General features: G+C 43.4%; 1 protein-coding gene across 2 annotated transcripts in view; it reads left to right on the forward strand.

Moving 5' to 3' along the window:
• VAPB (VAMP (vesicle-associated membrane protein)-associated protein B and C) overlaps positions 1 to 15,791 on the forward strand; it is a 54,528-nt gene that overhangs the window by 22,440 nt on the left and 16,297 nt on the right. For both annotated transcript variants that reach the window (XM_012656507.1, XM_012656508.1), the window contains exons 2-3: positions 3,373 to 3,525; positions 15,688 to 15,791. In XM_012656507.1, coding sequence (XP_012511961.1) covers positions 3,373 to 3,525; positions 15,688 to 15,791 — 257 coding nt within the window. The remainder of the gene's footprint in view (positions 1 to 3,372; positions 3,526 to 15,687) is intronic.

Consider the following 15,791-nt stretch of genomic DNA (forward strand, 5'->3'; position numbering starts at 1 on the left):
CCCAAGCCTTAAAATTGAAAACCCAACCCCTTTTAAGGGGCCCCTTAAGGAAAAAAAAAATTTTCCAACTCTTTTCTCCCTTCCCCCAGCATTGTGCGGCTACCATGCTTCTATGGGGTTCTTCTGATTGGCAGTTTTTATGTGAGGACCAAGGAATTATATATGTGGTTATTTGCTAGTATCCTTGTAGGTTTGCGTGCATGTGTGTGTGTGTTTTATTGCTTTCTTTGACCCTGGAAAGTCATGGTTGTGTTTAGCTATTCTTTTTTTTTTTTTTTTCCCCCACCATTGCCGAAGTGATCCCTACCTGAAGCAAGCAAAGAGACTTAACAGGAGATCAGACTTTCTCCATCTTTATTATGAGTCAGACTGCATGTGTTGGAGAAAGGGTAGTCCCGGAAAGCTGCTGCCTCCATAGTCTCTCAAACACTGCCTCAGCACCAAGTATCCTGTTTCTCCCTTGAAGCCAAGAACTTGATGCAAGGATGAAGCATCGTCAGCATCTGGCTGTCCCTGCCTAGCTGAAAATCCTCTTGGGCCACAAGTACCTGCCCTCCTGTGTAAGCTTTTTGTTCTCAGTAGGGAGCTGACCTAAGTGTGGAGAGAGGTTTTTTGTGATGGAGTCAGTAGGTGAGGTGCAGTACCAAAGACGCTGCCTTTCCCCACATCTGGCTAAAACTGTACCTAGAGACCCTTCAGAATGCCTCCTCCGTGGCTTCCAGCAGGCCTTAGTGGAAAAGTAAGCTGTTTTGGAAAAAACTTTCAAACTGTGCTTGTTCCCTACTCTCACACCACAACCACCAACACAGAAGACTTCTGTGACCAAATGCGGGGGTTTTTTCACACACACCAAGCAGTGGACACCGGCTGGGCATCCTCTAGTTCAGATCCAACACTATCTCCCCAGAAATAGCATCAGGTCCCACAGGTTGAGGGCTCAGTCCCCAAGGCTGCACCCTCCTTCCCACTAGTCACAAGGCTGGGCCTCCAAAACTTCAAGTTGGGGTTCCCTCAACCCCCTCTTTGGGTTCAGTTAATTTGCTAGAGCAGCTCATAGAACTCAGGGAAACATTTACTTACATTTACTGGTTTATTATGAAGAATATTTTAAAGGATTCAAAGAAACAGGTGAAGAGAGACATAAGGTGAGGTCTGGGAGGGTGCAGAGCGCAGAGCTTCTGTCCCCGTGGAGTTGGGATGTGCCACCCTCCCAGCATGCGGATGAGTTCTTGTTCACCTTCCTGCAAGCCTCCATGTGTTCAGCTCCCCCGAAGCTCCCCAAACCCTGTTTTTTGGGCCTTTTGTGGAGACTTCATTGGTTATCCATGATTGACTGTCAGTGGTACATGTACAAAGATACAAGCAGCAAATGCTGCAGCAGATTCGGCACTTTGCCTTGAAGAAGACCTGAAGTTTGCCTGTGGATATAGGTGTGAGAAGAGTTGTGTTCTGTGAGTTACTGTGACGTGGAGAAAGGAGGATTACCTGAAATTGGACGTAAAGTTGTAATGCCAAGTGTGGACAGGTGTGGCTCATTGCCCACAAGGTGAACTGAGGCATCCTATAGGTGGTTGAGGTGTGTGTGGGTGTGTGTTTTGTGTACTTCTGTGCGGCTAAATGCAGCTGGGGATAGTTTTCCGTGTTCACCTATTGTTTTTGCAGACAAAATCATGCATAAGCAAATGTGAAAATCGTTTTATGCTCAGATTGTCCCTCTAATATGCACATCAGTCAGATTGGAACAAATTTGTGTTTTCAAAATAAGCCTTATAGCAGAACTGGCTGTAGTTTATTTGATTTTGGAATTGAGTCCCATTTCCTTTCTTCCTTTCCACCGTTATTGATTTCTTAATTTCTATTTAAGTTAAGCCCATATCAAGCTGATTTTTCATACCCTGAGCCGCTCGAGAGGAGAGGAACCAGCCTGAGATTTTAATTTTGCTAGAGATAATTCACAGGTAGTTTTCTTCTTAGTGAATAGATATTAATATATTGAGACCTTTACTCCATGTCAGGCACAGTACTGGGATACCGAGATGGGTGAGGTATAATCCTTGCCCTCCAGAGCTTGGAGTCTCATTGGAAACTTTTCAAAGCACAAATTCAGATGTCTTTGTTGGATCTTCTTAAGGTACAGATGAACCAACATTATGTACTTCTTTGTGAACACACAAGCACATCCCCCTTTCCACCCCATCTCGTACTTCCTCGTAAATGTAAAGACAGAAGTAAGAACTTGCCTAGAGGGAACACAAAGATGTTCACTTACCTGTGGAAAATATGTAAATTTGAAAAGGACCTAAGAGGTCTCATAGTTCAGCCTCTCCCACCTGACTGACTAATAAAACTAGAGATCACATATCTGCAGTAGATTGGTAAATGAAAAACAAGTTTCAGAGTAATGTGAATAGTATTATCTCATTTTTGTTAGCCCCCCCATCCCCCACACCTGTATGTATGTGCTGTTCGTGTAAGCCTAGATGATGTGGAAAGATCTTCCGTATCGTTAATATTAGTTACCCCAGGGGACAAGGGAAAGCTTATTAACTTCCTCTTTATACATCTTTTATTGTTTGGTTCGTTTTAAGAAGCATGTTTTACTTTTTTAATTAAAAAATCTAATAAAGTAGGAAATGAATAAATAATAGTAATAAAAAATATCTTCAGGGCACTGAGCCTTGTTTCAGTCTTCCCAGTAGCCTGTGCAGTTAAAAATGAATGTGATGTTTCAGGTGTGGACTGCCCAGCAGGACGCTGAACTTCTTGCTGTAGCCTAAGATGGTATTAACTTTTCTGGCAGCAGCACTCTATTATTGGGGGTTTCTGTGTTTTACAGACCATTAACACCTCGAAGTCTTTCTTGCATCTGCTACTCTTGGCACGCTCTGCCCTTGGTAATCATTTTGGACCAAGTTTAGTCCTTTATGTTCTTTCTGTTAGATTTCATCTTGTTACTGTGGAAATCAGTATTTAACATAGGTAAGAACTGGCCTTGGATTCAGGCCATCTGGTTATAGATCCTAACCACCACTAACTAGCGTGAAAACTTGGAGAAGTAGCTTGTCTCCGCAATCCTCAATTTTCTCATCTGTAAAACAGCAGTAATCATAAAATTGTGAGGTTTCAATGAGATGCCATGTGTTAGAACACTTACTGAGTACCTGGTGAAATAGTGAGAACATGGTAAATATTAGCTGTTACTGCTAATGCATTAACCTCAGCTCATCTCTCCCATCCGTTGGCATGTTAATGAGATAATTTTGGCTTTCAAATCTTCCTTTAACTACATTTACCTCCCTCCCTACCATTAATAAGTCAGTCTTCTAAACCTTCCTGGCTAGATCCCCAGTCAGTCTCTGTCTTATTCCACAGGTCCCTTCACTGATGTTGTCACCACCAACCTAAAGCTTGGCAACCCGACAGACCGAAATGTGTGTTTCAAAGTGAAGACCACAGCACCGCGAAGGTACTGCGTGAGGCCCAACAGTGGGATCATCGATGCAGGGGCCTCAATTAATGTATCTGGTAAGTCCTGAGGCTGGAGCCCAAGAGGGTGGGCTTAAAAGGCCTCTAGAGCCAGTGGGTTTTCTTACAGTTTGGATTTGCAGCATAGCAAAATAAGATGATGGACTTCTCTCCAACCCCCATCCTCCAGCCCCTGGTTAAAAAATCTTAGCGGGTCCCACTCACATCTTTTTCCCCCATAATTAATGCCTCTTTGTTTTACTGCTTTCAGCCTTTGCGCCTCAATAGTTAGAGCAAAATTAAAGTGGTAACTTTAGACTTCACTTCAGAATGAGTTTGGTTTTCACTCCCTTGAAATTAAATCTGCCCTTTGGCAATAAATAAAAAAGGGCTAAACAAACTTAATTTTACTTTGTGGGAGAAAGCTAAATGGAGTTATTTTCTTATTTAAACTAAATGATTTCTGACATTAAGCTCATGTCATTTCCAATGATGGTCATTGCACTTTACTGATTATGAAACGCTAAGGGAGATGAGGGCTGAGGAAATTGGAATATATTCAAGGGTGTCAGTTTGGTGCATGTCTGATGGCTTTTCCCCCCTTCTGTCGGAGAGTGTCTATATTTTCCAAAGTCCAACTTTTGAAAAGATGCTGGTAAAGTGCCCAAATTGAGAATTGGATTTCAGAATTAAGGAGATGTAAGTGATGGGTTGGAGTTTAAATGTATTTTAGAAATGGAATAAACTTTTAGCTCATTAGAACTTCTGGAGCTGACGGGGAGCTGTGGGGGAGTGTGTACTTACCCTTTAAATATCCGGCGGCCCAGTGTCACAGAGGCTTCTGCAGCGGTAGGAGCCACTACTCATTTGAAATGAGTACGTGTCTGGCTTTTTTTTTCACGATAGATTTTGATTGTGATACATTCGGCTATTCATTTGACACCTAAAAGAAAATGATTCACCTTTTTGGAAAGATATAAGGTGTTTCATTATCTGATCATTTCTGCAGACTCTTACTCCCTGCATCCGTTGCTCTCTCTCATTACGGTGCACCCGCGCCAGCTCTTTCCCCGTGCTTCTCTCTGAGGCTGCAAGGCCTGATCTGGACTCTCGAATCAGGGTGTCATCTAGAAGAAGTCAGGAGAGCAGAAGCCAGCATTGATCGAGGGGCTCCTGTGTGCTGGAGCTGCACATGTGCTATCTCATGTCATTCTGCTGTCTGCCCTGGGAGGCATGCATTGTTACCTCCGTTTTACGCAGGAGACTGGTGGTCATAGGGTCACGAAGCTAGCAAGTGACAGAGCCAAGATGTGGATCATTTTGTCTGGCTGTGAGGCCCATGCTCTTTCTGCAGCATACTGGAGAAAGGAAAGGACCTGGGTTGTTGGTATTTATGTATCTTCTGTATCCATATGCTTTAAGTTTTTCCCTTGATAACAAGGGGAGCTGAGATCTTTCATTCGCCTCTTTACCCACTTGCCCTTCCCCTCGATTTCCTTGTCCACATCAGATTTGAGCAAGATTGTCAGTAGATGAAAATTACCAATTTTCACAGTAAATACAGGGGAAGCAGCATGATTTTCTGAATAAAATAATTTCAGTAGGTAGTTGTACAATGTAGGTGTGCTTTCTGATGTTAAGTATAAGCGTGTGTGTTTATGTGTGTCTCTGTCTCTCTTTTAGAAAGACCTATCCTCCACCGTCATAGGAATTTTTTTTAAGTGATAACGCTGATTTGTTTTGATTTGTGATTACTTAAGGAAGACCAAGATTTTGTGGTTGCGGCCTTCCTTTTGCAGATAAGAGAGGAAGTTACAGAGTATGGGTGTGATCATTTCGGGTCCTATGAGTGGTTTAGTGGCAGATCTGGTATTTGGAGCTGAGTCTTGGCTCCTGATCACAGTGTCCTTTCTAGGGTGCTACCCTGCCTCACAGTCTGAGGGGATGGCCCCATTCACAAGTGAATATAAAATGTTAAGTTCCGTTGTTCTCAAAATTTAGTGTATTTGACAGAAAAGCAGTTGAATAACAAAATGTCCAGGTGTCTGCAGGCTTTCCTCCTAGGTGAAACAACATTATATTTGCATATGAGAAAGGGCTTCTTTGTTTTTATTTGATATTTAATCAGTGCTTGAGGGGAACCTGGGTGAAGCCAGATGTCATTGCATTTCCAGGACAGCCTCCCACCTCAGCAAAGAAGGCTAGCCCCTGTGCTGCGGGAGTATGTGCTGAGGGCGACTGCATCATTTATTGGACATACTTACCTTGGAATAGAAAGCGCTGCCCTTTTCCACTGATCCTCTTAACATGCAGCTACACGGTGACATCTTGGTGCGTCAGTAGCGCTCCCAGGTTCTTCTGGGAGAGAGGATATCCCCAGGAGGTGGAGGATAACGGGACAGGCAGTGCATATTATCCAAAGGCCTGCCTTCCCTTCTCCCCAGGGGCACACATGGCCAAGCTTGGTTTTACCCACTCTGTTCAAAGATCAGTGGATTTGAGGTTAGGAAACCTCAGCAGGAAGCCCAGCTCTGCTGTTTAACCAGTTGGCTGATCTATTAACCTATCTAGATTCTAATTTTCTCGTTTGTAAAATGAGGAGAATAGTTATCTGCCTCACAGAATATTTACAAATACTATGTAACTGAAAGCATGGTACAAGAGTGGGATTGCATCATTCTTCCACTAGCTTTGACAAAAACTGGGTAGATGGATTGTTTAATATTTGAAGGTGGATGTATAATATTTGAATTGCCTTTTTGGAAATAAATTAATCCCACATTTTAATTTATGAGCCTTTCTTAATTTTGAGAAGAAATAAGAGTTTTTCTTCTTTCTATAATGTGCTTTTGTTTTATAGTGAAAAGCTGCTAGTAGATTTTCAAATATAATCTATAAAAAGGTGGCCAATCAAATCAACTTAAAATACTACCAGCGTTGGCCTGCCTGCCACCCATAGTGTCACAGCATACCTGAAGAGGACATGCCTCGTGTGCGTCTCTTATTTCTGAAAACCCTTGGGATGCGCTAGCTATTAGGGAAGGTTATAAATCATTCTTTTAAAGAGCGGGGGGAGGCAGGGAAGGAAAGAGAGAAGGGGGAGGAGAGGGAGGGTGATGGTGATGATGATACTCACCTGTGGAGCTGGCCCCTGGCCTGGCCAGGGGGGCCGAGGTTTTGAATGAGGTTTTGAACGCACAGAGGTCCGGGTTGTGACAGGGAGAGCCAGATATCTTTCAGACATACCCTGTGAAGCTCTTCTCATCTTTCAGATTAACTTGATACTCGAGGGACCTTACATTATGCTTCAAAAGTTCAGTCTCTGACCTTTCTTCTTCAGAACATGACAAATCACTTACTGGGGGTTCTTTACTAAGCTCAGGTGGTGAAGTATCAGTTGGACACAGGCATCACCCAAACTTCTTGTGTCAGTGGATTATAATGTGTGGACTTTGCCAAATTGCTTTGGGATCTGGTCCCTTTGACCTATAATTTGAGCGCTTTTCTTTGTCCTTTACATAGGTGTTCATCTTATTTCATTCTTATTGTAGCCCTTTCTGGCGTTTGTGCCTATTGGATGAAGCAACGTGGTAGGCGAAGGGGGTACAGGGAGCTTTCTGTTTGCATTAATTGACCCAAAATGCCATGGTTTTGGCCCCTTGCCCCTTGATACATACTATGTACTAGAGATGGTTTTGAATTATTCAAATCTGGACCTCAGCAAAATAGGCACACTTAAATGGAGATTGGGGAAGAGGAGATTGGATTTTTTTTTTCCTTCTGAGATTTGAAATGCAAGGAAAACAGAACTTTTTGAATTAATGAATTGTTTGAGGCAGTGGAGGATCTCCCCATTTGTTCTAGCTTTGCAAAATTAAATCTATTTTTTGAACTGTATGGTGGGAAAATATTTTTAAGGTAGATAATTTCTGAAAATGTCTTTGTGGTAAGCTGTTAGTGGTTGTGGATTTTTTTTTTTAATACTGCGGTTTAATAATGAGGGAGTTTTCCATTAATATTCCAAACCATGTTTGCCAGCGGATACAGCAGGTGAAGTGGTAAAATTATGGGCCCATCAAAAATACTTACGCTTCCTGTAATATGATATTAAGTTTAATATTTTTATAACCTTCACTGAATTCTAATTTCACTAAAGTAGCAAGCACGCTTCCATTTGCAGTTCAATTATGCACGTTGGTTGCCTGTGTACCAAGCAAATTAGAAATGCAAAATATCTGTGGGGGGGTGCTGGAAAGAGTCATTAAAGATACCAATATTTAGGTACGGATACACTTTACTAAGTGTACCCTGGGAATTGAAAATGGATTAAAGACAAACAAACACAAATCTCCCAGTGTCTAAATCTGTATTTTAAATTAGAATTCAAAGAATTAAGGAGCAGTATTCATTCCTGATGTATAGCTCTTTTCAGTATTCTTCTCAATCACATTTAATGCATAAAGTTTGTCCAGTAAAATCTTAAGGACAGAGAATGAATATCAGCAACATTAGATGGAAACATTGGTCAATTAATGTAATTGGGTAGTATTGCAATTGATAATTAATCCTTCTAAGATTTTGCTGACTCAGTTTAATGTAGCTGTTTGGTGGCCCTGGACCAGCCACGCTTGGGGGCCACTTTCTGGTGATTCGCACCAGAATGCAAGTGCACAGAGCCCCTAGACAAAGAAGCCAGGCGTGTATCCATCACGTGCTGATAGTGGAAGCTGCATTTCGGAGTTTGGGCTTCTTAACAGCAACATTCTTCTTTGTTTGATCGTTTGCTTTGGAAGTCTCTGATAAGCGAAACCTTCTTACAAATGGTTTCCATGAACCAGGCTTATTACTCTCAGATAAGAACAACTCACATTTATACTTAAAAGATGCCTTTAATCTTTTTCACTGGACGAGATTCTGGTAAAAAAAAAAAAAAATTACCAACAAAATTTCAGCTTAATTATGCTTTTAAAGATTTTTTAAAGTTTATTGTAATATTTAGGCTCTTATGTTTTACTTTCTATGATACAGTTCTTTTTTTTCAAACATTACAATCAAGAGAACTTGACAAGTACATTCAGTACACCACACTTAGCTGAAGGTGGCTTCAGCTCCCACAGCACAGCTGAGAAGCAGAAAGAAAGTTTTAGAGCAGCCAGAAGGGGATGTTCTTTTCTTTCATTACAGTTCCTTGCATACTTACACGTTTGAGGGCTCTCCAGCCTTGAATACTGTCCTGTTTACTCCTACTTTACACTTAACCGTTAACCCTGTTCTGGTTTCCAGCTCATCACAGACCGGAAGGAAGAGAAAGGGCTGCAGAGGCGGCCCCGCTGAAAGCGGCAGGTGTGACAGTACAGATCAGACAGTGGTGGGCTGGGCAAGAACACTCCAGAGAGCAAGCGCCAGGCATGGGGAGAGTCCAGAAACAACAGTGGGGGTCTGGGTCTATGTAAACCCTGGGTGGACTGCTCAACACGTTTCAGCCGCTGAATCCCAAGAGATGTGGCTTGTAGAGCTCACCAAGTTAGTGTGTAATAGGGGTTCTGTGTCACAACTTGAGAGTAATCAGAAGAGGCTACATCATACTCCGTTATTGAGTGCTACAGGAGTCAGGAAAGTGTGTTGGAGTTTTAAAAAAGATTTATATTAAAAAAGGCATTTACTTATAAAAGAGAGTGAGTAAGCCTTGCTATTTGGCCAATGCCTATATATAGCACACCTCGTCTTCCATTGATACCGCGGAAAGGAGCCCTCGCTGCCAGTGCATTTGTGCTAGTCTCTACCAAGTAAGTTAATGAGACTATGAGGAGTTTGTTATCTAAGGCAGACTGACTACACGGACTGGAAAGTCCCATATTGAATACAAAGACAATTCAGTGTTAACTTATTTATAAAGAGATAAAATTAATTATTTACTCCCTAGGCTCAGTTCCATCCATGGGTCCCTGAATAGGCAGAGGTCCAGAAAGGTAGTCATGGTTTCAACACGGTGATAATCCTAAAGGAAATAATAAATTTACTCATAGTCTAACTAAAATGTCAAGCTTCCTTGCTTTAGGCTAGAATTATCCCACCTCGTTGCAGTAACACTGGTTATCTTTGGCTAATCAGGAGCTCTGGCTGGCATTTATTTATGTATGCCTTTAATGCGTTTCAAAATAGAGCACAACTTCGTTGCGACACCATGAGTGCAGTGTGGTTGGTGGAGGACAGCCTTTTGCCACGTAGGCTGTGTGAGAGCAGGCAGAGCTGGAGTTGGAGGAAGCCACCTTGAGAAGCTGGGAAGCACTGTCTTGGCCACGTGGAGGGGGCAGGTATGGGAAGTGGGACAGAAGAGAAGCCAGCTTGTGAGAGTTAGGGAGGATTCCCTCTTTTGGCTTCCCCAGGGAGATTTCTAGAGGGAGCTGGATTCAGGAGTGCTTTGAATGTCGTAAGGGAAGAAGGTATAAACTCCTCAACTAATGAAAACATGCAAATTAGCACCCAGAATTTGAGCTATCAAAACATTAAGTCCTGGTCTTGGTCTAACTGGGGAGAAAAGGCAAACATGCAGGAAGAAAGAAGCTCAGGAGTCTCAGTATCGACAATGTCTCCCAGCAGAGTGAGGCACTGCGGTAGGATCTAGGGTGTGAGATGGCATTCGTTCCCGCAGGAGCCGCAACGTGAGGAAGGACATACAGTACGGCACAGTTCTCTGCACGGGGGCCCTGGGCCAGCAGCGTCAGTGGCACCTCAGACCTGTTAAAAATGTGAGTTCTCAGTCCCACCCCAGCCCTGCTAACTCAGAAACTCTGAAGGTGGCGTCTGTCTAGCAATCTGTGTTTTAGTAAGCATTCCAGGAGATTCTGATAAATGCTGAAGTTTGGGAGCTTCTCCTTACAGAGTTCTATTAGTGGATTAATCCCTGGAAGATGTGGTACAGTTGGATGTGAGTAGGGGAGGGGAGAATCAGAAAGAACGTGCCAGGTAGGGCCCACGTGGTACGAGGAGACTTTAGTGATGATGAGAATATCGCTGGGTGTAAGGACGTAGGGACTGGGTGCGTGGCCTGAGCAGCGTGCACACCTGTTGGTCCAGAGCGAGGCCTGTCACTGGGAGATAGCAGCAAATCTTAGGAGGACCAGAGTGTGAAGAGCTGAACTGATTGTCTGCTACACAGGAAATAGTTGTTTTTTTAATAGGTTTTTGATCTGAGGAATTGATGTGAATAGGGTGTTGGGAGAGATTACATTTCTGGAGCTTATTAGGGGCTATGCAGGGTAATTTGGATGAGAAAGAAACTGGGAGCATGTCAGAAAATCTCCTACTTGGCAGAAATCTAGAAATGAGTCACTGGGGCCTGAGCTGAGATTGCGGGCCTGTAAAATGTGGAGAGAGACGTTTTGAAGATAAAATTCTGAGATTAAAAAAAAAGGAAGCATGTGCCATGGTGCTTGTTAGACTTTTATTCATTTGCTCTGTTACCGTTATGATGCAGATGAAAATGATCTGTGACTTGCTTGGGTTCTCAGAAGCAGCATTTATGCTGTATTTAATCAAGTCATCATTTCTCTAAGGAGTGCGTATGTTTTAAGTAGCATATAGATTGCATTTCTTCTCTATTGAAAAAAGTCTGATCTTATTGATCCAATGTTTTATGACCCCAAAGGCCCTTTCTTAACAGGATCCCACGTTTGCAATCTGTAATGCAACAGGCATTGTGTCACAAAGCGTTAATGTGGCTGAGCAGTGACCCTGTCTCCAGGCTGTCTCCTGGTAACAAGCCTCTTTTTAATGTAGTATCAGCAGATACGTTTTAAAAGTAGGATAGATGGTTCAGTTAAGAGGGTTTTATCATCAGTGTCTCTGGTATTCAAGTGAAATAAATTAAGTTAATGAGAAGCTCTTTTATAGCCTGTCATGGAAAAAAGTACATAATTTCTGTCACAATTTGCATGTATGGAGCCGAAAGAACAAACGATTAGCAACGTTTATTCTATCATGTTCTCATAAAGTGCCAGCTAGTAGGGTATAGCAGATTGAGTCTGACATGAGATGATAGTAGCGAAAAATCCAAATTTTTGATGTGAGTTAGGGGCCCTGATAAGCAGGGCGTGGATACTGAGGTGCTCTGACGGTCTGTGACGTTTCACAGCGTCTGGGTGGCCACCTGACTTCCTCACTCGGGCTTGCCGATCTGGGAGCCCGCAAGCCAAGGAGAGCCGGTGGGTGGCAAACACCTTCTCCGCTTGCTGCTCCAGGTGGGAGGAGAGTCGTTGTCGTTGGGGAAGGGCTGAGTGTCCACCTCACACCCAGAGCTTCCTGAACGTTCACGAGCTTCAGGCCATGGGTTTATTGCCAGTTGAAAGGTTTCCACTCGCCAGCCTCACCCGTGCCTCTTGGCGTCTGTGGTTCCATCTCGAGGGTCCTCTGCTTTGCAGGAGGGCTGTTTGACCTGCCGCCTCAGGCCCTCTACAGTGTTCCCTTACAGTGAGTCTTTGGTAACCACCGGTACCCACTGCTTTGTGTGCTTGCATTCCTGTTTTCATCTTCTCCCATGCCCCGTTAAATGGTCCTTCCAGATCTACACTGTGATGACTTGGCAGGGATGTCGTGGGCCTGGACTTGTGCTGCTGACAACTGTAAGGTCCCCAGTGAGGTGGCAGTGGATCAAAGACAGCACCCTTCTGCAGAGGCAGAGCAAGCAGTTGGCAAAGACATTCGATTAGAGGAGCACAGGGAACCCCAGTTCCCTCCGTGAGGGATGGGTGTACGTGCACACGTGCTTCTGCTGCCACCCAAGAGCCTGGTACATCCGAAAACCCCAGGCTTGGTTTGTGTAAAGCTCCTTTCTCTTTTTAAACCGCAGATTCTCCCAAAAGGGGTACTACGCAAAGCCGCCAGTGTGTTCACTTAAATTATTTAATCAGATTGTTTTCCTCCTGGAGGGCACTCTGAGGCAGCTTGGTGTAGAATAATAGTCCTCAAACCTTTTGGTCTCAGGACCCCTTTACACTCTTGGAAACTGAAGACCCAGATGAGCGCTGTGGCATTTGTCAGTAGTTCCAGCCACTCCAGAGACTGCGGCAGGAGGATTGCTTAAAGAGTTCAAGGACAGCCCGGGCAGTATAGCATGACCCTATCTCTTAAAAAAAAAAAGACCCCCAAATCTTTTTTATTTGTGGTTGTATTGATATCATATTAAAAACTGAACTGAAAAATTAAAAAATTATTCATTTGAGAATAACAAATCACATTATCAGAGTAACGTTTTTAATGAAAAATAACTATTTTCAAAAAATCAGTGAGAAGACTGACATTATTTGACAATTTTTGCAAATTTCTTTAATGTCTGTTTTAATAAAAGACAGCTGTACTCTCATGTCTGCTTTTGCACTCAGTCTGTTATGATGTGTTCTTTTGGTGAACATATGTAAAGAAAAGGTGCTTTCATCACAGATACGTAGTTGGAAAAGAGAAGCGTGTGTCTCACAGACTTTGCAGGTAATTCTGGGCATTCTTCTTTGATATTACACCAATACTTGACATGGGTACTTTCTTAAAATGCTATTAGTGTGGAGTGGAATCTGAAATCATGTCTGTGAGCTTTCTGAACTTTGTTTCACCAAAATACATCAGTCTCTCTTGCATTTTCAATGGATTTTGTAGTATCATGCGTGGATCGTTTGGAGTTTTAGTTGAGTCATACAGGTCTTTCAAATGTCGACACGTTTTATTGTACAGTATCCAAAAATTATATTTATTACTATTCACACTGATCTCATCAGAGAAGTCTTTGGGAAACTATGAAGCTCTTGGTATCAGATGTAATAGTTTCCCACAATTATAATTTTTCCTTGAAAGCCTGGATTTTATCATTGGCAACAACTACTATGAGTTGTTTTCCTTGTAGTTACAGGCTTCATTCATTTTCAAGAAAATATATGCAGTATACCCGGTTCTGAATAACTAGAGTTTATCTGTTAGTTGTTTGTTCAAGTAAAAATGGTATTCCATGCGGAAGTTCAGTTCGCAGTTCAAACCACTGCCCCTGTGCTTGTCCCAAGACAGCTGTCCTACTTCGGGAAAAGTGCCATTTTGTCATATGTGTTGTCAAGGTCAAAATTTAGTAAAAATTAACGCCTTTTATTGCTTCATCAAGGATATTAAATGAAACTGGCTTTTTTTTTTTTTTTTTAAGCTGAGCGGGTGTGGTGGTGCATAGTACAATGGTGAGAAGCACCATTCTCTTCCGCAGCCTTGACTCATGCTAAGGCACCTCTATTGCTTTTGCACCATCACTGCAAGCGTCAGCATGGTGAAAAAGGCGTACAATGTCTCGGCATTACAGTGATGGTTTTTTGTTTTTTTTTTTTGGTTTTGTTTTTTTGAGACAGGGTCTTGCTCTGTTACTCAGGCTGGAGTGCAGTGGCACGATCATAGGTCACTGTAACCTCAAACTCCTGGGCTCAAGTGATCCTTCCACCTCAGCCTCCTGAGTAGCTAGGACTATAGGCATGTGCCACTATGACCCGATAATTATGTATTTATTTTTTTTGGTGGAGACAGGGGCTTGCTGTGTTGCCCAAGTTGGTCTCAAACTCCTGGCTTCAGGCAATTCTCCCGCCTCAGCCTCCCAAAGTGCTGGGATCACAGGCGTGAGCCACCGTGCCTGGCCATGACCATAATTTTGACTTCATGGAATCACCCCATGGGGGACCCTCAGGGTCTTTGGATCCCGCTTGAGAACCTGTGGTGTGTAAGGCCAGGTTGGAGCATTGGCACTGTTGCTTCATGTGCTGGCCATGGGACCCAAGTAAGGCCACTTAGCCTTTCTAAGCCCTTATCTTTTTATCTAGAAAATGGACATGAGCTTCTTTGATGGATTGTTGTGAGGATTAAGTGGGAGAACTGAGGGAGTGTGCCTTCTGTGGTACCTGGTATGGAGTAGGCACTAAGAAAGATTGTTTTCCTTTCTTTCCTTCTTGGGCTTTGTGAAGGTACTTGGGATGGGGAAGGTGGAGGTGGTGGAGAGATGAAGAGGAAGGGGCTGTTTCGCCTTGGGGTGTGCCTGGAACCTAGGCAGAGCTCTGGCAGAGTGCTCTCGGCTGCCCCCTCCTTTGCACCGACTCTGAGAAGGTGGAGAAGACAGGGAGAGAAGGCCGAGCTTCCTGCAGCTGCTCATCTGGGGTGGGCTCTGTTCCCTGGACCCATCAGTTTTACGTTTTACGCAAAGTGCTAGCTTCTCTAAAAACAAGCGTGGTCTTCAGATTACTGTCACCTGAGCATCAGGGCTCTTTACAAATAATCCTCGTTCATCTTCAGAGCTCTCCAGAGCAGTGGACTGGGAACAGAGCAGCAGTTGCACACGGCCACACTAAGTCCACACTGGCTCTGGCAACTGCAGCCACAGTAGGCTTTTCCTGCACGTGAAGTTATGTTTCAGGGAAGTTAATTAGATTTGTGGTTTAGCCAAAGCCTCGTATTAATAGCAAATAACATATTTAAAGCAGCTGTCACTTAACAGGAGTAGGCCCTCGTCTGCTCCAGGAAGTGGGCGGAAGGAAGCCAGTCGGAGTGGGCAGGCACCTCCCTCAGTGCAGTGGGTGGGACTCAGGCACAGTCTCCTCTGTGCCATTCCTCTCCATTCTGAGGGACAAGGGTGGGGGCTGTAAGCTGGTGGTGTTTTTTTCCCTTCTATGTGAATGTCCTGGTTGTGAACATTTTCTAGCATTCTATTGGCAAAATTGTATTTCAAGCATTACCTTGATTAGCTATATGGGAAATGGGGTGGAGAGAAGCTAAAACAGTTTCTTAAACGTTCTTAAACATCTTAGATTATTTTATTTTAGTTCCTGAAAAGACCATTTGGATATGTTTTCTTCAGCAAAACAGGCATATGGTGTTTTACACAGTTTACTGATTCCGTAAGGCCCGTCATAGACGTCTGTGGGAGTGAAAATTGTCAGTGGACTAGGAATCAGAAGACAGGCCCTTCTCCCAGCTCTGACACTACATGCTGTCTGACCTTGGGCAAGTCCCCAGCCTTCCTGGACCTTAGGTTGGTGACCTGAAAAATGGAGAAGGTGTTGGTCACTTCTTGCTTACGTCACCAGGGGTGTCCTGAGGGTCAGATGAGAGAATGCTGGTAAGCTGCTTCACGACCTAAGTACAGGTATTGGCATAACAAATGGCACTGATGACCAAGCTCTGACCCTCCTAATGAAATATTTTCTTTCTCAGTGATGTTACAGCCTTTCGATTATGATCCCAATGAGAAAAGTAAACACAAGTTCATGGTTCAGTCTATGTTTGCTCCATCTGACACTTCTGATATGGAAGCAGTA

This window comes from Propithecus coquereli, unplaced genomic scaffold (assembly GCF_000956105.1).
Source record: "Propithecus coquereli isolate 6110/MARCELLA unplaced genomic scaffold, Pcoq_1.0 Scaffold503, whole genome shotgun sequence".
NCBI lineage: Eukaryota > Metazoa > Chordata > Mammalia > Primates > Indriidae > Propithecus > Propithecus coquereli.